Consider the following 24,732-nt stretch of genomic DNA (forward strand, 5'->3'; position numbering starts at 1 on the left):
CAATACTTATAAAAATGAACAGTATATAATTATACAATTATAATTTGTAATATATAATTATATAATATAATTAATTAATGTATATATACATACATAGTTCTATATGTAAATCATATATATTAATATAATATTACAGAGTAATATATGGATAAAAGATTCATTCAGAATATAAGAGCGAGAAGTAGTTTTAACATGAGAGAGTTTGAAAAATTGAGTAATGGGTTTCAGGGTCTACACTGTAATCTTCTAAAAGTGCCACTTGTTGAAGTTTGTTCAAGTATCAGTATCATTCAACTGTATATGAAAAGGCTATATAAATGTCTCTTCCTTTTCCATATACACATGAGGCCATATTGCTTCAGATTCTTTCAAAAATAGATAAGTGTCTGCAGCTATAACAATCTACTTGTTTTCTGTTTGGCTGGACATTGACCTGTTGATGTAAATACTTTTACAGCACTTCCTACTGAATCGTTTTGGCAAATACAGTTTTTGCTTTTTTTTTTAATGAAAACTTTATTTAATTTTTATTAAATAGTTATTTTTATTTTTAATTTATGTATATCTTTATTAAATACTAAAGTTTTTATGTAAGTACATTGTAAGTTTATTGTTTAAATAAAGCCTTTTAAAATCATGGAATTTTAATTAAACAATAAATTTGATATATAACATATAAATAAAACAAAAAACCAACCTATCTGGAACTTTTATATTTTTTTATGAGTAAGGTTTCCTGAGACTAAAACATTTGAATTGCTAATATTGTAAGAAAGCTTCCTAATAATTATTTTAAATAATCGCCTTTATATATTCTGGCGTGTAGGACTTGTTCCAGAAGAAACAGAAGAGAGTATAGAAGGAGAAATAAGCAGTGAAGATTGCAAACTACAAGACTTACCTCCATGCTGGGGACTAGATATTGTTTGTGGTAAAGGAACAGACTTTAATTATGGACCCTGGGCTGACAGGCAGAGGTACTTGAATGAATTCTATTTCTGATAGTTTTCCAGGTGTATTGAGATATTGACTAACTATTTAAAATATTTTTATTATTTTAAATTCTGTGTATTTATGTGTGTCTGTGGGTATGTGCACATGAGCTCAGGTACTCATGAAGGCCATGGGATCTCCTGGAGCTGGAGTTACAGTCAGTTTCGAGATGCCCATTGTGGGTGCCAAGAACCAAACTCAGGTCCTGTGGAAGAGCAGCAGACTCTTTTAACAGCTGAGCCATCACTTTAGCCCCCAATGTTTTAGTTTTTATAAACTATGATGTTATGGCAAAGTACTTTTTCCATGAACACTTTGCTTCAAATTTTAACTTGTTTGTGGAGAAACTACAAGCAAACTCCAATGAGCAGCCCATTTATTGGTTCTCTTGTTTTATTTTTGTATTCAATGGATGATTTACTTATTGACCCTCAGTGAGCCAAGTATTTTGGGGATGTATAGATTCAGAAATTAAAGACTTTGGTGAAATGAAAGCCATTGCTTTAGTGAAGCTGTAAAAAGTGAGGAAAGGGTCTTGGTGACAGGCTTAGACAAACAGTAGTGATTTCCCAGGACTGAATAGCAAAGCATCACTGGGATATAGCTTCAGCAGCAGAAGTTTGTTTAATCAAGTTCTGGAGGCCAAAGAGTCCTACTTGCAATCTTGTTCCCTGTGAGGAACCAAGAGGAGGATACGTCCCAGGCCTCTTACTGACACTAGGCCAGCATGTGATATCTCCTCTTTTACATACTCTGTACCCCAGTATGTTGATCCTTTAATTAAGGAGAGCACCAGCCATAAGGGTTAGGATATATTCTGATGTTCTTGCACACAGTCACCCCTAAGGTCTCTGTAACCAAGTACAGTCGTGTTCTAAAGTCTGTGCTTAGGATTTAAACGTGAATTTTTAGGACATAGTTTAGCTTGTAACCAGCTACTTTGCATTATGGTTAGCACAGTGGAGAAGGAAGGCTTTACTAGAGGCAGTGCAAGTGTAGTTTATGAAAGATAAGTAGTGATTTGCTAGGGGAGGAAAGGGGGTGTGAATAACCAAGGGAAAATGAATAAGGACAGTAGAAATTGCCCCAGGGACTTGTAGGTAGTGTTTAATGATAAAGAAACATGGTCAGGTACAGTGATCCATGCCTGCCACTTTAGTACACCAGAGGCTGAGGTGGAAAATTGTGAGTTGGAGGCCAGTCTGAGCTTTGAAGTGAGACCCCAAACTCAGAAGGCAACAGGCTGAGGCTTTAAGAGAATGGTAGAGTGCTTGTGCAAGGCCTAAAGAAAATAAATAAATAAGTAAATAAGTAAGTAAATAATAAACGCATGTATGGGTTTTACAGTAATGGCGAGTTTCTGAAAGGCATGCTTGTTTGTTTTGAGGTGGGGGTTCTTATTCAACCTGGTCTTACACCCTGGATTCAAGTGACCCTTTTGCGTTAGACTCTGAGTATCCAGAACTATATATGTCTTTAGAATCATACCTGTTTAGTTTTCAAAACCAGTCATTTATTAATTTTAAAGTAACTTATTTATAATATATTATGACCAGTTTCCTACTTCTGAAGAATTTTAAAGGAAACATTTAGCACTGATTATTAAGGGACATTGAAAATTAAAGTAGACATTGCTTAAAATTAGTCTAGTTTTTGTATTCATGATCTAGTTTTCTTTAACAGAGAGAGATAAGTGAAGTCCCTCATGGAACCAGGTATTATTAACCTGTTGGTGAAAGAGTAGTAAAACTGTCTATCTGTGCATTGGCTTTTTATACTCTTTTAGTTTCAAAAGAACTGCCTACCTAGTATTGTTGGAATAATTACACACTTTGTCAAGTAATATGGTCTTTGTTGTTAGTTTTTAAAAAACGGCATTAGAAATGAAACCAGGACCCCACATATGCTAGGCAAGTATTCTCAGTATGGTTTTATTATTGTTGTTTTGTTTTATTTTAAGACAGAGTTTCTCTGTGTAGTCTTAGCTGTCCTGGACTCGCTTTATAAACCAGGCTGACCTTGAACTCACAGAGATACACTTGCCCCTCCCTGTGCTAGGATTACAGGCAGCACACTGCGCCCAGCTGTATATTGAAGTAATATGCTGCCATAAGTCGGTGTTTAACAGTTGTTCAAAAACAGAATAAATTTTGTTGAAAACCTTTGAAATGTATTACTGTGATCATTAAGTTTTAGTTAGATTACTTATTAAACTTGAACATTGATGGAGCTTAATAGTTCAGGTTAGATAGCAAGACTCTGTTATTTTTCCTTTCATAGTAATTTTTTGTTTTTTTTTTTATGATGCTATTGTATATAATGTATGATTCTTCTTAAATTATATTTAATCTTGTGACACTTGAAAATATTTCACATATTTACTCAAAAACGGAAGTTAAATTTTTTATCCTACATAAGTTTTTAGTTTTTGAGATAAGGTCACTCTACACAGCCCTGTCTGTCATAGACCTCACTATGTAGCCCAGGCTGGCTCAAACTTAACAAAGATCCGCCTGCCTCTACCTCCTGAGTGCTGGGTTTAAGGTGTGTGCCACCATGCCTGGAATATAAATTAACTTTAGAGACTGACCAATATATGTATTATTTAGAGAAATGACACTGTAGTTAATGTGTGATGGAAGTTCACTTTCACAACCCCTTCTAGCAGGTTTTCGCTCTGCTGGAGAAAGAACCCCAGTATATTTTTATTTAGCCTCTGAGCCGTTCATGTTCATTAAATCACAAGATTTGTTTTTCAGTGTGCTTTATTCATGTGACTGTGCTTGCTTCCTGATTCTCATGGAAAGAGACATGCACTGCTACCTTCTTGGAACTGTTAAGTCTAAAAACCAAAACAACCCAAGCAGTCACAAGATCTTTATTTGAATAAAATAAAGCAAAAACTGACCCCTCAGGGACAACAGCATAGATTCCAGAGCTGACTGTGTCTTTGAACGTTCATCTTACCCAGTATTTAAACAGACGACAAAGATTTATTGTACTTACGCTGCTACTGATTGGTCAGGGCTGCAGAACAGACTTAGGAGCTGAATGCAACACAGAGCCAGAATATTACAGAGTGTTTAAGTCTCCAGTCTACAAACATCTGTGCCAAGTTACCCGACCAATCAGGATTTAGGGGTAGGGACTTCCTTAGGAACATGTCTTTGTGGTACGTTTATGCTGTTACCATTGGTTGGATCATTCACCTGTGGCAGGAGAACTTGCCTAGCAGCCATGTCTCAGCTTGCCAACCGTGCCAGTTACCTGTGTTACATGTCTCTTCCTGCCAAGCAGGATACCAGTTACCCAGGGAGGTCTTTGGAACTTAAACTTCCTTTATTTGACCCCTAATCAAAATGGAAGCTTTATTCAAAATGGCTTCATTTGGTTCCTTTTTACAGAACATGGTACTAAAATAATGTTGGCTCATATAGAAGATTCTCTGAATTAAACATTTCTTAGGTTCTTTCATCTTTGTCAAGTGATTTAGGGAGACATACACTAAGTTCAGCATCTAAATACTTGCTTTTTAGAATATATTGCTCTTTGTCCTTTCACTGATACTATGTTGATTAAAAGTGATCACAGGGAGTTGGAGAGCTGGTTTGCTGGCTGAAAGTGCTGATTGGCTTCAAAGGGGACCTGGGTTGATAATGCCTACAACTAACTGTAACTCTGGCCTCGTGGGATCTCACACCCTCTTTTGTCCTTCACATGCACTGAGTGCATGCAGTGCACAGATACATGTGCAGGCAAGACACCCATACACAGAAAGATTACAGTTTTTCAATGGCTGAAAATAATACAGAAATTCTTCTAATGTGTCACACACCGTTAAGTATTTTAATTTAATCTTCAGTGCCACTCCATGAGATAATTTATTCTTAGGGACAAGGGAGCTGGTCAGGTTTCCTCAGAAGGTTTAGGTCACTTGCTCAGGGAGGAATGATGAATTAGTTCTTCCTGATAATTTGCACAACTGATATGCTTGTGGCATGTTCTTACAACTCATGTAAACTCAGACTGAGGACTGCTCATGTTTCATGCTGTAATAGTTTATTATTAGGTGCTCAAAGCTTATTGATACCTAGAAATATAAGGTGGAAAAATAGTTTGTCAAATGGGCTAGCAATAATAATATAAAGTTCAAATATGATTTGGTTCCATATCAAAGGTCTTATGTTTAACAAACATGCCATTACTCTTTTTTCTTTTCATGTAGAGATTGTTTATGGAAGTTTTTCTTTCCACCTGATTATCAAGTTCTGAAAGTTTCTGAGATTGCACAACCTGGAAGACCAAGACAGATCCTTGCATTTGAACTACGAATGAATATTATTGCAGATGCTACCATTGACTTGCTGTTTACTAAAAACAGGGTATTCATTATAGAATAGTAGAAAATAGTATATAAAAATTGAAAATTATTTCTCAGAGTATTATATGGGTCATAGTTCTATGGTTAGATTCATTTCTGTGAGCTTCCTATGCTTCCTTGAATAATTTTGTACATTTTACTTTGATAATACTTTATTAAGTGCTAAATAATGGAAATAAATTAATAATGATGGATAGTAATAACAATGGACTTTTTAAGTTCTTGTTTCTCTTTTGTATTTTATTAAATTTGTTTAGTATAAATTTTGATATAATTTTAGTATAAATTTGAATCATGTTTTTTATGAATTTTTATAGTTTATATTATTAGTAATTATAGTTCTTTGATAATTTAAAAGTAAAATGCTAGGAATATAAGTTCAATAAATAATATAAATTAATCTTGTTCTTTTGTTAGGAAACAAATGCTGTACATGTAAATGTTGGGGCTGGCTCATATTTAGAAATTAATATTCCAATGACAGTTGAAGAAAATGGTAAGCTATCATTATTTTGCCTGAAATTTTCAGTGACATGGTTAATACACTAATGTAGTTTGTTAGTCCTTTCAGATTAATATTGGTAACATTTCTTTTTAAATTTTTGTCTTAATTTAAATATAATTTAGCTTTTTTTTACTGGTACATAAAATAGTACCTGTTTATGGGATACTATGTGTTGTTTGAACCCATGTTCAAAACAAAGTAAATATGTCTGTTTCTACAATTATAACTTCTTTGTAGTAAAGTAATTTAAAATCTTCTTGGTTAGCTTTTTACTGATTATTTTTTGTGACAGCTTTTTACTGTGTAGCCCATGATGATCAAAGTCTTTCTATGTAGCTTAGACTTGTCCCCAATGTGAGATGCTCTTGCCTCAGACACGCAAGTGCTGTGCTCATAGCTTGGTACTACCATTCTGAGAGGCTTTCGTTGAGCTTTTAAGGTATACAGTATAGTCTCATCTGAGAGTCAGCCTATAATTGCGGTCTGTAACTTAGTAGTCACTGTTCCCCCACTACCCACCCTTTCTTTCTCCTTATTCTTCCTAACTACCATTGTGCTCTCAACTTCTGTGAGCTCAGTTTTTGTTTTATGTTGCTCGCATTAATAAGGTCATTAATATGATCACATCTTTTTTTTATCTTGCTTATTTCACTTGACATAATGGCTTTCATTTTGAATTATTTGTCACAAATGATAGGATCTCATCTGTTTTTTTATGGCTACCTTTCTATTTCATATATGTATCATATTTCTTGTCCATGAGTTGATAGATACCATACTTAGTTTGTTTTCAGGTCATGACTTTTATGAATGCTGCTCCATTGAACATGGGCATGCAGGTGGCTCTCCAGCATAGTTATTTCATTGTTTTTGGAGTTACACCCTATAATGGAGTGGCTGGATCATATGATGGAAGGATTCATGAGCAGATGAGGGCATTATTTTGATGGACCGATGGTTTAAATTAATACATAATCATTTGACTTTCTAGACAGAAGAATTTTCTACTTGTTAGATGTTGTAATTCTGAAATCTTATTACATTGTCTTCATCTCATAGGATTGAAACTAATTTGCTTAATATTTTTCTAGTTAGACTCTGGTATTCTGAGAGTAGATGCAGTGCAGTGCATACTGAGCTCAGCTCCTGGGATTTGAGCAGTAACTGATTAGCTAACAGGCTTAATGTTTTAGGGTATACTGTTAGTAGAATTTCCCCCCCTTAGAACAAGGTGAGTTCTTAGAACAGTATAACTTTGAGAAATGCATATTTAAAATATCAAACAATTCTCTTACATCTACAGTTTCATCCGCTCTAATATAGTTCATTGCCTGTTTGAAATTTGGGCACTTAATCAGTAGCACAAATAAACGTATTTTTGTTAAATTTTGCTTTTTTTTTATTTCCGTCTCTTAGTGTGTTCATGGCCGAGGAGAGTTAAGATGGTGGCGTACTTAGTCGCTTTCTAGAGAGTAAAGAGAATAGAAATACTCTTATTTTAAAAACAAATGGCAGTGATACTGTAGATAACTGTGATTAATTTTATTTATTCATATTTTGTTTTACTTAGCCCTTATCTTGTACCTGCCACCTGTATTGGCACTACTATAAAAAGAGACAAAGTAGAGGGATCGACATAAAAGTTACACCATTTGGGCTTTCCTGTTTAGATAATGCATTGAAACAGTGACTGAGGATGTCATAATATATAACTCCACCCAACTTTAGGTCTTTTTTTGTATAGAACCAACCATTATATTAGCTGGCTTTAAAATAAGAGTCATGTGAGGCCATGAAGGAGAGAGTTGAGATTCACTAGCACTGCCTGATTCAGAGGAGTTATTTGGTAAAAAAAAAAAAAAAAGTCTGTTAGAAATCCCTTAATTACCATGTATCATAGGGGAGAAAGGAAGTTGGAGGGCATACAAAATTAATAATAATTCAAATATAGGGCTGCTTTTACCTTTTAAGTTGGTAATGTAGGGGCTGGAGAGATGGCTCTGCAGTTAAAAGCACTTTCTACCCCTACAGAGGACCTGTTTTGGTTCCCAGTACCACATGGTGGCTTAGAATCATATATAACATTCTTTTCTGGCATTTTATGGCACTACACACACATCCTATGCATATACACATAGGCAGGCAAGATACTCATAAAATAAAATCTTCAAGTTAATAATTGTCCTAGTTAGGGTTTCTATTGCTGTGATGAAACACCATGGACAAAAAGCCAATTGAGGAGGAAAGATGTTATTTGGCTTTCACTTCCTTACTGCTGATCATCATTGCAGGAGGTCAGGACAGGACTCAAACAGGGCAGGAACCTGGAGGCAGGAGCTGATGCAGAGGGCATGCAGGGATGCTGCTTATTGCCTTGCTCAGCCTGTTTTCTTATAGAACCCAGGACCACCAGCTCAGGAATGACAGTGCCCACAATGGACTGGGCCCTTCCCCATCAATCACTAATTAAGAAAATGTTTTACAACTTGATCTTACGGAGGCATTTTATCAACTGAGGTTCCCTTCTATCAGATAACTCTGGCCTGGGTCAGCTGACACAAGACGAGCCAGTACAGTAATGCACATAGTAAACATCCCTGTGTCATTTTACAGTGTATAACTATCATACAAATGTTGGCACACTGAGATAATAGGGCCACCTAAGGACTGAGGAATCAGTATCCCAGATACCCATTAGTAGGAGGAGATAACTAACTCTCACAGGTTATTTCTCTGACCTCCACAACATATTTCCAAGTGAATAAAATGTAATAAAAATTGTTAAAAGGATTTGGTGAATTTAAGATAACTTGTGGAGCTACGACTTCAAACACACAGAAGCCTAACACATTTTTCAAATTCAGATGTTTGGGATGGAAAAGAAAGTCTACAGTAGGGTGCATGGCAGAGTAGCTATAAAGCTTTTAGAATAATAACATATAGCTATTGTTCTTAGAAAAATAAGCCCATTAAGAAAGGAAATGGTACTTTAAACTTCTGCTTGTGCTGAGAATGGCCTGTATTGATGTGAAAGTGTCATTACAGGAGAAATAGATGATATGTGGCAACTGTCCTACTCCCTATATAGGGAGTAATTGAAAAAATGATACTATATATACTTGAGTCAGTGGATAAAGTATGGGACTTGTGTTAATAGTTGAAAAGTATTGCTTACAGAATAAACATGTACAACTAGTCTATATCACTAGGCATTGCATTAATAGACTCAAGCAACTGTGATATGAGAGATGTTTAAGAAAAGTTGTTTTTGTACTGTATACCTTTTCCTTGCCATTCCCTAAGCATCACTGTTTAATGGTTATTACAGTATTTGCATTGTATTAAGTATTACTTATAAGTAATGTGAGATAATTTGGCATATGTGGAGGATATATGTAATAAAAGAAATACTTTGACATTTTGCATATAGGTCTTGAACACCTGTAGATTTTGGTTTAAGTGTGGGATTTTAGAACCGTCCATATGAGTACTGAGAGATCACTATGGGTTTGTGCTCAAAAGCAAAGCAGGGTAGGTAGCATGTGGTGGTGATGCTTACTCAGAGCAGTTTATCTGAGAAGGAGCCCTCATTACATTAGCAAGCTCCCTGCCACTGAAGTACACTTAGGCTGTTTGTCCAGGCTTTTGTTTTTGAGTGGTAATAGGATTCAGTTTTACTCCAAAAATTTTAATTATATACTTTTTATTCTGGTTCTTACATTTTGTGTTTTTATTTATCAGGTTATACCCCTGCAATTAAAGGACAGCTACTACATGTTGACGCGACTACAAGTATGCAGTATCGGACCCTTTTAGAAGCAGAAATGTTAGCGGTAAGTCTAAATATATGAGATGCATTCATTTAGATCATTAGATCAGGGTTTCAGTTTCAATTTTCTAGTGTAAAATTTCAAAAAACTATGTTGGCGCTCCTTTTTATTTTATTTTGGTTTCTTAATGCCTCTGCCTCCTTTCCAACTCCCCAATACTAGGTAGGAGAGAAGGCAGGTTAAAAAGGAAAGGGGACAGGGCATAGTTTTCCTTAGCTACTTCTGGCTGTTTAAGAGTCATTGGGTTCTTTGAGAAAATACCCATCTCAGTTGTCAGGACATCCCACAGCCCAGCAGAACAGCAAACACAGCAGCAGCCTTCTTCCTTCCCTGAGTGTCCCTCAAAGCCTCCTCTTTTCTCTCTGGGCTCTGGTATTTATACCCTCTCAGAGTTCTCAGTATTCAACTAACTGCAGCTGGCAAAGATCACACCCCTCACAAGACAGTTATCAGCTGTGGACAAACTAAAGGCAGCCCCATATCCCACACTTGGTATGAAAACAAAAACATATTTACATGACGTAACTGAGTTTTAAGGAAACCAAACCTTCCACTACAATTATCTCTATTCTTATATAAGAGCTTCCAAGTGGGTACCCTGGTTATACTAAACTTGGGAAGAGAGTTAGATTCCCAGTGCTTCGTATTGCCTTTGGCATCTCTTTTTATCTCTCTGCTTCTAATATGTAGGAGGTTCTAGAAGGCCCCAAACTTGTTAGAATTTAATTTCAGATTAGAAGACAATAACAACAACCACAACAAAAACCTACTCTCTAGGCTGGTTTATATTCACAGAAGATTCATTTATGTTGGATGATGTCATAAGGCTCTAAACTACTTGCCTTAAGCCAATATCTTACACATTAAGATATGAAATTAAGATGAAAATTTCACAATTTTATGATTAGTAAGAAACACATATACACATATATAATATATATACATATATAATATATATTAATCATCTGTGACAGCATGCATAAATAGTCCAGATACATTGTTTTAGCCCCAGAGTCTCTGCAGTCTTTTCTGTTGGTGTGGGTTAAGTCCATGCCATCATAGGTGAAAATTAAAAAAAACCAAAAAAACCAAACTTACTTCTTGGAGCATTCTTAATTCCTAAGTATAAAAACATGTAGGCAGTATATGAATAACATAAAATACTATAGGAAATCTATTATTATGTTAAAATATATTATAAAATCATGTATCAAGCTCAATATTCATTACAGTTCAGCAGTTGTTAGAATTCTCAAGTTGTTGCTGATAAATGGGGCTATCTAAAACACTGCTATTCCTAGGCAGGCAGCTTTTGTCTTTGCAGAAATGCCCAAGTCAGGTTGAAGGATAGAATACATGGTATTCCACCCTTCTTCCTTTAGCAAAGGAGAACACGGGCGTGGGTTGCTACCTGCTACGTTAGGTGTATGTGTTGATGGAACCAGAGAATGACTCTTTGCTCTCAGAGAATTTTAGTCACAGCAAAGCTTAATATTTCAAGATCTAGGTATTGACCAGAGACACTGGGCTTTTGCTATAGCAGTTTAGAAAGTGTCAGTGACACCTTCTGTACAGCTCAGTGGGAAAACAAGTTCTACTTACTCACTAGTGTGTGTGGCTTCATTTCCAGTGCTCTTAGCAATGTTACATGTTAAGCTCTAACATTTGTTTTGCAGTTTCACATCAATGCCAGCTACCCCAGAATTTGGAACATGCCACAGACATGGCAGTGTGAATTAGAAGTTTATAAAGCCACATACCACTTCATCTTTGCACAGAAGAACTTCTTTACAGGTATTTTCTGATAAATAGAGAGTGATTTATTGTGGTGAGCTTATTTATACTCTGTATGTTTTGTTTTATATTTAATGTAGGGATGTGTGGTAAGATTATATGCTTCCTCTTTTTCCCTATGAGTTTTCTTATTTATTCTTTTCTCATATATTACATCCCAACTGCAGTTTTTCCTCCCTCCCTATCTCTCCCCCCACCTCCCCTTTCCCCCAGATCCCCCCCCCCCCCTTCACCTTCCCTCATATCAAGGCTGGATGAGGCAACCTAGTAGGAGGAAAAAGGTCCCAAAGGCAGGCAAGAGTCAGGGACAACCTGCCCCCCCTCCACACTCTCATTGTTAGGGGTCCCATAAAAACAACAAACATACATATGTAAAGGGCTTAGGTCAGACCATGCAGGCTCCCTGATCTCTGTGAGCCCGTTTGAGTCCCAGTTAGTTGATTCTGTGGGCCTTGTTCTTGTGGTATCCTTGATCCCTCTGGCTCCTCCAGTCGTTCCCTTCATGGGCTGGACTTGCTGAGCTCCTCCTAGTATCTGGTTGTGGGACTCTGCAGCTGCTTTCACCAGTTGCTGGATGAAGTCTGTCTGGTCTCTCTGATGACGGTTACACTAGGCTCTGGTCCCAGCACATGCTACAGGCATGACAAACTGTAGTTGGAGGTTTTGTGGCTGGGTTGGTGTCCCATTCCCTCTACTTGAGGCCTTTCCTGGTTACAGAGAATGGTTCAGGCCCTGTGTCCACCATTACTAGTCTTTGCTAGTGTAGATTTCATGGAGTTCCCATTGCATTAGATTTTTTTTTACCTCACTCCTGAAATGCCCCCCAATTCCAGTCTCTCCCCCATATTTTCTCCCTCCATCCCACAACCTGACTGTTCCTATCCCCATACGTCCCCAGTCCACCCATCCTGTGTCTCCCCTTAAACACTCTCTGTTATTTAGCTTATCTGGGTCTATGAATTGTGGCATGATTATCTTTTAATTTACAGCTAATATCCACTTGTAAGTGAATACATAGCATGTTTGTTTTTCTGGGGCTGGGTTACTTCACTCGATGATTTTTTTCCCCATTTGCCAGCAAATTTCATGTTGCCATTTTGTTTTTAAACGGCTGAATAATACTCCATTGTGTAAATGTGCTGCCTTTTTTTTTTAAACCCTTTCTTCAGTGGAGGGACACATCTAGGTTCTTTCTAGTTTCTGGCTGTTATGAATAAAGCCGCTATGCACAGAGTTGGGCAAGTGTCTTCTGGTCGGGTGCAGAGTCCTTTGGGCATATGCTGGGTCGTGAAGTAGGGCAGTTCCCAATTTTCTGAGAACCCATCATTGATTTCCAAAGTAGCTATGCATTAGCTCTCTCACCAGCAATAGAGGAGTGTCCCCTTGGTCTACAACCTCCCCAGCGTGAGCTGTCGCTTGTGTTGTTGATCTTAGTCATTCTGATAGGTGCACGCTAGAATCTCAGAGCTGTTGTGATTTACATTTCTCTGATGGCTAAGGATGTTAAACATATCTCTAGTGTTTCTCAGCCATGAGATTTCTTTGTTGAGAACTCTCTTTATATCTCTACCCCGTGTTTGTTTGTTTGTTTGTTTGTTTGTTTGTTTTTGCCTCAAGACAGGGCTTTTCTGTGTAGCCTTGGCTGTCCTGAACTCATTTTGTAGACCAGGCTGGCCTCGAACTCACAAAGACCTGCCTGCCTCTGTGTCCCTATTGCTGGGATTAAAGGCTTGCGCCACCATACATAGGTCTACCCCAATTTTTAATTGGATTATTTTGTTTGTTGATGTCTACTTTCTTGTGTTATTTATATGTTTTGGATATTAGCCCCTGTCAGTTGTGGAGTTGGTGAAGATCTTTTCTCATTCTGTAGGCAGCTGTTTAGCTAAGTGGTATGCTTTCTTAATTTGCTTTAGGCCGAGAATATCAATGGGACTGTTGTAATACAACCTTTCTGTTCTAAATAATGACAATAAAAATATTAATCCAGGGCTGGAGAGATGGCTCAGAGGTTAAGGGCACTATCTGCTGTTTCAAAGGTCCTGAGTTCAATCCCCAGCAGCCGCATGGTGCCTTATAACCATCTATATAAGGAGACCTGGTGCCCTCTTCTGCTGTGCAGGTGTACATGCAGGCAAAACACTGTATACATAATAAATAAATCAATCTGTAAAAAAGGTTAATCCAATTTTGAGCTTAGAAGCAAATGGAAGAACTCAGTTTAGGCTGCTGCTTTGTATCAGACTAGCAAAAGGTAAAGATCGCATTGATGAATCAGTTGCTCCCTCTTCTAGCTTGATTATTTCATTTTGACTATTGCCGTCTATGACAGTATACTCAGGAAGTCAAATATGTTGTTTTAGGCTCAGAGTTCCTGTTCAGACTTCTGTTAGTGTGGATTAAGTCAATGCCATTATAGTTTTAAAAAATCTTCTTGGCACATTCATATTTCATAAGTATAAAAGCATGTAGTCTACAAATAATATAAATATTACTACATTAGATCTAGTAGCTTTTATTGATTCTGGCTTTAGAAATTTAGTCCTACAGAGTTTATCTGATTTATTAGAATCAGTAGCTATCCATGGGAAATACAACATTTGATTTACTGCTTTTTATTATGTAAATCTTCTGACGACTTTACTCATTTTCAGATATCTAATACCTTATATTACTTTTTTCAGGTATTTCATTTTCACATCAGCAGTATTAAAAATAGAGTGAAATTAAGCTTTTCACAATTGAAAAAAATTCACTTAAAGTTGTTTTTTATTTTAAACCAGATATTGCATTAATTACTTTTAAATACTCAATTATATATTTTTTTAGTTAGAACAAATTTTTCTATAAATTTTTTCTGTCACTCTAATTTTTATGCTTTACCTGTTGTAGTTCATTTTTTAAAGAAATGTGTTTGTACCATTAAGTTCTCTTTTCTCAGATAACTGGTACATTTGGCCGTTTTGAAAGGCATGATACTCTGTAGTAATTTCTAGAGTACCTTTTAGATTTACTAATTCTCCTGAAAGGCTGACTCTTAGATACTAATAGTGGTTTGGCCTTGACTGAATATCCTTGGTCACAGTGCTTGACTTGCTTTCTCTGTTGTCAGAATCTATAGGAAAGAAGTTCTCTAGCTGGTGTGAGGGAATGCCCGTCATTCTTCAACAGGGAAATGTCTCTTTAGGGATTTGCATGTGGGACAGAGCCTTACCATAAATATAAAGCCTGAGAGGAAAAGCTGTAAAAGAAACGTGGAGACTGAAACCTCTGTGGAAATAATTAGATTGGCTTAGAGTATGATGATGGGGATGGGGATGAAGGATAATGGAGTGATATAAAGCTCTAATAAGAACTGATTTGACATTTAATGGGGTATTACCTAACAACTTAGTTGTAAAGTAAGTCCTTGGTGTGATTTTCAGATTGTTTTTAAAATTTACTGCCTTTATAATTTTTAAATTTCCTGAACAAATGAATAAGGACATAAAAAAAAAGTGCTTCTTTTTAAAATTAAAAAAAAAAATGTTGGTTCTGAGCTAGCTTAATGGTTCAGCCATTTTTCTCCAGCCCAGTGCTTCATTTTTCTAATCACAGTACATAATAAGACCATCTGGTTATGTGAGGAGCTTCTGAGCTAAAGAAAAACAAATGCTGTTAAAGTGCAGCAAGTGCTTTATGTAGATGTTAATACAATATTTTTGGTAATCACTTAGACTGATGATTGTACCATAGTTGTCTGTAAGTCACAGTTGCTTCTTGCCATGTGACTGACACTCACATTAGATCATTTGCTGTAGCAGTCTTTCTTGGCCTACTACCACTGCGGTGTCAGGTGTTAGGTGATATCATAGGGCTTTTTGATTAAGTATTTAATTTTCATCTTTCTTGGATCCTTTTGGCCTCCCAGTTGAATAGAGATTTCTGTTAAACAGTGAATTTGTTGTCTCTTGTAACAGAACCCTAATAGTGTCTGTTAATGTATGCAAGAAGTATTTTTCACCCTAATTTTTAATATTTATCAGTAAAGATACTGTAGATGTTGCTGTGGAGGCAATAAGGTTTTTAAATTTAAATTTCATTAAAGTAGAAATTAGCTATTTGCACCATTTCAGTTACTACTGAGGAAAAACATAAGATTTCTTAAAATAAAAATTGGTTAATGAAGTCAGGTGTGGTGGCACATACCTTTAATCCCAGCACTCAGGAGGCAGAGGCAGGCGGATTGCTGTGAGTTCGAGGCTAGCCTGGTCTACAAAGTGAGTCTAGGACAGCCAAGGCTACACAGAGAGACCGTCTTGAAAAACCAAAAAAAAAAAAAAAGTTAATGAATTTATTTAGAAATTACATGGATTTCCTGAGATCCTAGATCATTTGAATTTCTGTTTTATACCAATTTCATCTTTTTTAAAAAAAGAATATATGAGGTTTATTAAATGAGCATATGGAGGAAGGAAAGTGGGGAGGGGTACCCCAGAGAGAGACAGAGACAGAGGAAGAGAGAAGTGAGGAAGAGAGAAAGGGGCGAAGTGGGTCTGTCCTTTTATATACTGGGCAGGGCCACGCCCCCATGGCAGGTAGTCAGTGGCATCACAGGGAGGCCGACTGAAGCAGAATCGTTTAGCCAGTGTAAGTAAGGATATGGTAGATAAATGCTTTTGCTAGATAGTCCAAGTCTCATAATAATTCAAACCAAATACTAAGTATGATTTCTGCCCACAGACTTATGGATATACCACTTTTTTTTTCTTGTTTTGCATTATTAGCCTCAAGTTCATTGACAGATACACTAGACATAAAATGAGATAATACCAGACAGTATATATATATTGAGTACAGAGATGCAAATACAGCACTGCATCTGAGATGGGTGGACATAAGAAATCGTTATCATTTGAAGCCATTCAGAGAAAATAAGGATTATTAATAGTAGAAGTGGTCTTTATAAAATGAGTTTGGTATAATAGGTTAGGTTTGATTTACCTAACATTTTGCCTTTAGAACATATATTTATATTGCCTTCACATGACCCTAAAATGCAACACTATTCTTATTGTCTCTGCTGTAACAGAACTTAAAGCAGAAATAGAGGAGACATTTATGATCAGTGTTTGGAGTGCAGACCTTGTGTTCTCTTTAGTACCTGCCTTTAATAATGTTTTTTTTCCTTCAGCAGAAAGGATACAAGTGGTAGTACAGTCAGTCTTTACTTGATTTCCATAGGCCATTGGTTCGTATCTGTAGCTGCTTAATGCCTTCTATGAAAAGGTGTGGTCTGCATATAGAGTGCATAACATCTTACATAGTCTCATTAATCTGCCAGCCACTTAAAGTACATATCATAGTATGGATATTTCATAAAAAATACGTGTAGTATTTGTGGAATAAAGACAGGAAAAACATCTGCGTGTTTAGTGCATTTACAAATACACCATTTCAACCCATGATAGTTTGAAATTATGGTTATGGAGAGATGACTACATTGGTTTCAGACAAGATATGTAGTTTGACTAGGAATGCTGAGCCATAAGAGTTTATTAAGGAGAAAAAGTGAGGAAGTCAGCCTGGAAAATAATGAATTTTATTGTGAAATTGATTACTTCCAGGGATAAGTTTTGAAGGAATGAAACTTGGAAAAAAAATAAGATTGGGCTCCTTCAAGAGACTGGCCTTTAGAAGTGAAGTTTAAGCATATCTTAGAATGTTTTTCCTATATAAGTTTGGTTTTGAGGACAGTATCTACCTTTTTAAAACAGGGAAGAAGATTCTGTTTGAGAGAGAGGATGGAAGTGGAGATGTGTGCGTGTTTGTCAGCCATTATGAAGTTTGTACATGTAATGTTTGTATCTGTAATGTTGGTATAATCACATCCTTTGGTAGAAGATAAAACAGTGAGGGAGGAGAGAGTGAGAGTGTGTTTAAAGGTAAACATAGGGGTAATGAGCAATGGCTATGCACTGTAATTTTTAAATGAAATAAATGTGTATTTAAAGGAAATTTGATATACTTAAAATGTTCTTTTTCTATTAATAAGGGCTAAGAGTCATAGACCTTTTATTTATTTGTTGCTATTAATTAAATTAATTACAGTTAAGATTGCCATTTTATTAAGTTAGGACTTTATCTCTTTCATATATTTGGATAGCAGCTATATATACATGGCAGCTAGTTTTTAAATTAACTCAAACATTTGTGACTGCTTTCTGTAATGATTCTAACTTACATTTTTCAACTTAAAGTTCCCCTTTTAAAAGCCGGGCATGGTAGTGCATGCCTTTAATCGCAGCATTCAGGGAGGCAGCAGCAGGCGAATCTCTTGAGTATGAGGCCAGCCTGGTCTACAAAATGAATCCGGGACAGCCAGGGCCACACAAAAAACCGTGTCTCAAAGATTTCATTAATTAATTTATTCACTGTACAGCCTAATTGCAGCAGCCCTCTCCTTCCTCTCCTTTCAGCTCCACCCTCAAACCCCTCCCCCCATGGCTACCAACTCACTCTGGTACTAAAGATCCTCTTTAAAAATAAAATGACATTTAATATTTAAGTTTTATCTATATATTTCCATAGAGTATCCTCAATGACAAATGTACTCTATTTATGAAGTGCTTACTTAGTATCATTTATTTGTTAAAATGTCACATAAATCATCTCAATTCTAATTAGGAAAATTTTTCTCTGTACAGGAGAAAGTAATGATACTTAAGCTATGTTTTCAAAATTAGATTGCTAATAATATAAAACCAGAACTTAAACTTATGATGGTCTGATGTCAAAGTCAAGCACATGCACCTCATTTCATATACATAACACCAGGGTTTCTATGTACTCTTGAGTGTACACCTCTAAGAGTAGAGCTATTGCTCAGAGATAAGCAATCCACACAAGTGATAGGAAGATAGAAGAAAAAGTTGTGGGAACCACTGTACACCAGAGCTAGTATTATCATACAGAGAGCCTTTACTTCTTAAGCTTAAAAGGAAATAAAATACCAGAGAGGAACAGACTAAATGTATGAACACAAATTTAAAAGCAACAGCTGGGGACCAGTGAAATGGTTCAGCACATAAAGGTACTTGCTGCGTGAAGTCTGGTGATTTCTGTAACCTATGTAAAGGTTAGAGGAGAAAACTGACTCCACAAAATTATCCTCATATGTACACCATGGCCTGCTTATGGCTTGACACATAAATCACACACAATAATAAGTAAAAATTTATAAAACACCTTTAAAAAGAAAACTCAAACATAATATATAAGCAAAGATGATTGCCTTTTACTTTTAAGATGACTGCATTTTTTCCCCATTTCTGGGACTATTTATTTCATTTCAGTCCCAGAGTCTAGAACAGAGGCTGCAACATAATAAGCACTCAGTAGACATTTTTTATGAACAAATATGTTCATCTATATTTAAATTAGTGGTATTTCTTTTCTTATTTTCTAACCCCCTCTCATATATTGCATATATTTATATATAATATATACTTATATATAATTTACATACACATGTATAACATACATGCATATATTTAGAACAGGGTCTCACCATGCATGCTGGCTGGCCTAGAACTCACAGGGATGATCTCCCTGTGTCTCCTGGGATTAAACAGGTTGTATTTATTACTAAGAACATTTACTAAAGTGAAATAACTTTTCACTTATAAAATAGCAAGCCTCTCATACCCCTGAATTAAAAACTAGTAGGTAGAAATAAACATAATGAGTTGATTCAAAGAAATTAGTGTGCAAGTATAAAGACTCTTGCTTTTTAATTTACAAAAGAATGGTTTTTTGAGAAACTAGAATGTGTGTATGTGTGTATGTGTGCACACACGTGCATGTGCGTGTTCGGTGAACTTTGCTTTTTGTTCTCTACTCTGATATCTTTAGATCTAATTCAAGACTGGTCTAGTGATAATGCTCCAGATATTTTTTCATTTGTTCCATACACATGGAATTTTAAAATCATGTTTCATCAATTTGAAATGATTTGGGCTGCCAATCAACATAACTGGATTGACTGTTCCACTAAACAGCAGGAAAATGGTAAGAATGCAATTAGTTTGGTTAATTTGCTCATTAAGATGTGCCAATAAGAACAGTGTTAGGGTTCAGTGGATTCCCTCCCTCCCTTCTTTCCTCTCTCCTAGGAATCAGGCAGTGTGCCCTTGCAGTCTGTCCCTTAAGACAAAATTTGATGGTGTCTTTGCTGATCAGGGACTCAGGCCTTTGAAGAAAAAGTAAGATCCCTTCCAGTCACAAGATAAATTTATGGTCCTGGCAGTGCCTGTCTCCTCAGTAGGTAGCTCCCAAATTATATAAGTGGCACAAAGGCTGCTTACCCCCTAAAAGCTTGTGAGAAACCCCCCTGTGCTGTTGTCTTCAGCCAGTCATCCCCATCCAGTGCTGCATGTGGGGAGTAGTTCTCCTAGGTGAGGGCCTTCCTCAGCTTCCGCTGTTAAAGCCCCCTGAAGGGCGTCTGCTTTAGTGCCGCCCATGAGTCGGCTTCTCTTCTCTTTCACTGACAGCAACTGACGCTGATTTCCTGTATTATCTTCTGAGACTATTTCAGAATGGGCTTTAGATGTTCATACTTTCATACAGCTACTCTTATTTAGGTATATAGTTAATGTAGTTTTGTCATTTAAGTTTTATTGACATTAAAGTAGATTTGCTTTTTTCTTTTACAGTGTACCTGGCAGCCTGTGGGGAAACCCTGAACATTGACTTTTCTTTGCCTTTTACGGACTTTGTTCCAGCTACATGCAGTACCAGATTCTCCTTGCGAGTATGTATAATTGGACATATTGTTTATTCCACAGAATCTTTTGTAGTTTGGTTTCCTAGAGCTTCTGCGTGTTCCTGTCTATCCATTGCCGCCTGAGAGTGTAGCACCCTTCAGTGACCAGTAACCTTAGTGTCAGTGTTCCTCCTCTGCCCTTCTTGTTGTAGCCCCCAAGAAGTTGACTTGAGAAAATTACAAATTATTTTTTTAGAATTCATTTCTGATCTCTTTAATCTTTTTCTTTTTGTTGATATTGTTAGAGCCCCTTCTGTCTGTAATGTATTATAAACCAATTTCGTGCTTCCTTGTGTTTGTTATACCACAAATTCAAAGAATAACCATAAGTACTTTGCTTTGCTTTGTCTAAAGGGCAGCAATTATGTACTTTTCAATTAAAAATTTTGTGTTATATCTTATATGAAGGCGTGGGTAGTCATTACCAGTCATTATGCTCTTTGAATTATACTAGTAAATACATCATCAGTAATGGGAGGCACAGTTAACACCTGGTAACTCTTTTTAAGTGCACCAGAGCTGTTCTCAGGGCTTTATGCATAGTAACTCATCTGCTTCTCCACAAGCCTCCTTGACCTAGTTCCCTGCATTTGTATCGTACAAAACTGAGATATATTTGGGCACGATGCCTGTTATTCTAGTGTTCAAGACCCAGAGGCAGATAAAGGAGAAATTGGGGAGAATCTGAGCTACATAGATTCATCCAAAGGGAAGATAGGAGGAAGGATGCATAAAAATCTGGAAACAGGCTATGAAAATGTCACACACCTAGTGAGTTGCCAAGTTGGATTTTGAGCCCTGACAGTGTCCCTTAGGGTACAGCATTCTTTTAACAGCCCTGTTCTACTATGTTATCTGCTGAGAAGCTAGCATTGAAATGAAAAAAGAGGACCCATAAGAGAAAGTGAAACCCAGCCAAGGTCAAGTGGTTAAGCTATTTTAAAAGTTAGGAAATTGTAGGCCATATTCTACCTGATCCTGAAGTAGAGAAGTTTTGATTTTCTTAAATTGAGTATCATTCTATCCATGATAGAGTGTGATTCTATTATACTCTATTAAAATAACTCCAGTAAAATAACTGTCTTATTGTTATTTGTAAACTATGCATTGCTTTCTATAATATCTGTTCCATATTTTTCTATAAGTATTTAATTTTAGTCATTTATCTGATTTTCAAGGGTCAAATATACTACTTAAAACTTATTATTTAATTTTCAGTTTGTTTTCAAGGTTGTATAGATAGATTTAAGTGTACATAGACTTAAGTGTATATAGTGTGCTAACATATTTATGTACTGATTTTTATTATAAATTATTTTTAGGGAGAAGACGTTGATCTTCATTTATTTCTACCAGATTGCCATCCTAGCAAATATTCATTATTTATGTTGGTAAAGAATTGTCACCCAAATAAAATGGTTCCTGAAGTTGGTATTCCTGCTGAATGTCAGAGTGGCCAGAAAACAGTGAAACCAAAGTGGCGCAACATTACTCAGGAGAAGTAAGAGCATAGCAGAGTGGTCTGAGTACTTTAAGCTTATAGGTGGAGAAATTCCTTTCAAATAACAAATTTATCTGAAAGTAGTGTTTCTGTACAACTAAAGTGTCTAAACAGATTTTATTGTCGTTTATATTTGGAAGGGCTGGTTGGGTTGAATGCTGGACTGTCCCAAGTGTCATGCTTACCATTGATTATACCTGGCATCCAATTTATCCACAAAAAGCAGATGAGCAGCTAAAACAGTCATGTAAGTGTTTTGAATATCACTAGTGTTTTGAGACAACTGCTGTTTTAATGATACTTATTGAAGATACAAAAGATAAAATTAATTAACATGTATGTATTCTCAAATACCTATGAACTTGTATCCTTTAAGTATTTTGGAATAGTTTTAGATAATTTTTATTGAGCATTTACTCCGTATCAAAAATTGAATCAAGCACTTTTCTTACTTATATTACCTTATTTAATCCTTGTTAGCACTCTGTGATATATAGATAATGTAATTATGCTATTGGAGAGTTTAAGAGATATATTTTCTCCAAGATTTACCAAAGTAAAGCAGCAAAGCTGGACTATAAAATATAGAATGTTATGTGGTATATTTAGTGAAATGTTAATTTTTAATGCACATTAATAACTATCATGTAATTCATAGATTATCAAAGCTAATTTGCTGCATTTCTAAGGGCAGAAAAATAATTTCAAGAGTTAAGTGATTTTTATCTTTGTACTTTTTAATTCAAAAAACAGTTTTTATGGTTATTCATATTTATAGGATTTAATAACATCACACATATTTAAATAGCTGCATATGTGAAAACAACTTTAATGCCTAGATATAGTTGGTGTCTCTTCTGACCTGAATTTCTATTTTAGGGACTTACAGTGTTATGTATAATGGAAGCTTTTCATTGATTCTTTTCTTAAATTCTAATTTATGTATTTCTCTGTATACATCAGTGAAATTCTTTGTTTTCTTCATTATTGGTTTTTCAGGTTTGTTATTGTTAAATATTACAGATACTATATTATGATTACATGACAAGAAATTTTATATAACTTCCTTAAAGAACTTCTAAAAAATCATTTTATTCTTTCCTGGCATATTAATCTTTTTGCCTCTATCAATTTATTCCAGTGTCAGAAATGGAAGAAACAATGCTATCTGTATTAAGGCCAGCTCAGAAAACATCCGAGAGAATTGTTTCTTCTCCATCTACTTCTCCTCGCCCTCCTGTTGATCCCTCAGAACTTCCACCTGATAAACTTCATGTAGAAATGGAATTGTCCCCAGACTCTCAGATAACGCTCTATGGACCGCTGTTAAATGCCTTTTTGTGTATAAAGGTATTATTTTAAGAAAAACATATATTTTTAAACATATGCTAAGCAGTGATAATAGAAAATTAGGGCCATAAGAAATAACTAATTGGATGATTTAAATGGTTATTGAAGTATTATATATGTAACTGGACTCCAAAACCCCACATGACTAGATTTTTTTTTTATTGAAATAATTTTTCATGTTTTCCCTTTGCCCAACTTCTCCTAGACCCTCCCCACATCCCTACAAACCAACTTTATATTTTCTCTTGCTCTTTCAAAAAAAAAAAACAAAAGTAGTTACAAAAGGAGATCTAACTTTCACACAAACTCTGGTGCCCCATATTTGAACATGTCCCTTGGATAGAGATGCCTGGTGGCACTCAGAGGAAAGATAATAGGTCACCAAGGAGAGACTTGATACCCTGTGAGCATATACAGGGGGAGGAGGTCCCCCTCAGACACAGACTTAGGGGAGGGGAGTAGAGGGGAAGAGGGAGGAAGGGAGGAATGGAAGGATACATGGCATGGGCTAACAATTGAGATGTAATATGAATAAATTAATTTAAAAAAGAAAAAAGAAAAAGAAAAACCACAAATACAAGAAACACAGATGAATATTATTCTGTTGTGTAAACTTATCACATTTTTATTGTTCATTCAACATTTTATGGATATCTTTGTTGTTGTAATTTTTGGCTATTATTAATAGAGCAGCAATGCCGTGAATGAAGAAGTATCTCTGTAGTAGAATGTTGAGCCCCCTGGGTGTATGCCCAAGAGGCAGGATAGCTGGATCTTGAGATAGGTCTACTTCCAGCTTCCATCCATCAGGAACAGATGAGTGTTCCCCTTACCTCATATCCTCACCAGCATGAGCTGTCATTTGTTTTATTGATTTTGGTAATTTTGTCTGTGGGGGAGAGGAAATCTCAAGTAGTTTTAATTTGTATATCCCGGATGACCAAGAATATCGAACATATTTAAAGTGTTTCCGTAGCTGTTTGTGATTCATCCTTTGAGAACTTTCTTTTTAGTTCTTACCCCATTTTTAAATTGTGTTGTTTTCTTGATTTTCAGCTTTTATTCGTTCTTTATAATCTGGGTAGTAAGCCTCAATCAGATGTATACTTGGTAAAAACCTTCTCCCACTCTGTAGCCTGCACCTTTGCCACACAGAAGCTTTTCAGTCTCATTGTTCCTGTTTTCTAATCGTTAGTGCCTGTGCTGTCCGTGTCTTGTTCAGAGAGGTTTTTTTCTGTGCCAGTGGGTTCACTCCTATACCCCACCGTCTCTTCCCATAGATTCAGGTCTTATGGTGAGGTCCTGAATTTATTTGGAGTTGAGTTTTGTGCAAGGTGATAAATATGCATCTATTTTCATTCTTCTACATGTAAACATCCAGTAAGTAATAGTTGCTAACTAGGTAGATTCTAAACAAATAAACTGAAGAAGACAGACCTAGGAACAGATTATTGTATATTATAACTAATATACAGAAGTACCCCTTAATATTTGAGTATAATTACCTAAGATTTCTTTTAAACTATGCTCAACCATGTTCATAGCAGCCTTATTCATAATAGCCAGAACCTGGAA

At 36.0% G+C, this 24,732-nt stretch overlaps 1 protein-coding gene across 8 annotated transcripts in view; it reads left to right on the forward strand.

The window, feature by feature from the left end:
* Positions 1 to 24,732, forward strand: part of BLTP1 (bridge-like lipid transfer protein family member 1) — a 181,553-nt gene that overhangs the window by 24,749 nt on the left and 132,072 nt on the right. For all 8 annotated transcript variants that reach the window (XM_084768626.1, XM_084768625.1, XM_084768630.1 and 5 more), the window contains exons 11-20: positions 827 to 977; positions 5,219 to 5,375; positions 5,792 to 5,870; positions 9,621 to 9,712; positions 11,386 to 11,503; positions 19,397 to 19,552; positions 20,197 to 20,294; positions 21,629 to 21,807; positions 21,948 to 22,054; positions 22,949 to 23,157. In XM_084768626.1, the coding sequence (XP_084624752.1) occupies positions 827 to 977; positions 5,219 to 5,375; positions 5,792 to 5,870; positions 9,621 to 9,712; positions 11,386 to 11,503; positions 19,397 to 19,552; positions 20,197 to 20,294; positions 21,629 to 21,807; positions 21,948 to 22,054; positions 22,949 to 23,157 (1,346 nt within the window). The remainder of the gene's footprint in view (positions 1 to 826; positions 978 to 5,218; positions 5,376 to 5,791; positions 5,871 to 9,620; positions 9,713 to 11,385; positions 11,504 to 19,396; positions 19,553 to 20,196; positions 20,295 to 21,628; positions 21,808 to 21,947; positions 22,055 to 22,948; positions 23,158 to 24,732) is intronic.

This window comes from Acomys minous (genome assembly GCF_964271855.1).
Source record: "Acomys minous genome assembly, chromosome: 19".
Lineage (NCBI taxonomy): Eukaryota > Metazoa > Chordata > Mammalia > Rodentia > Muridae > Acomys > Acomys minous.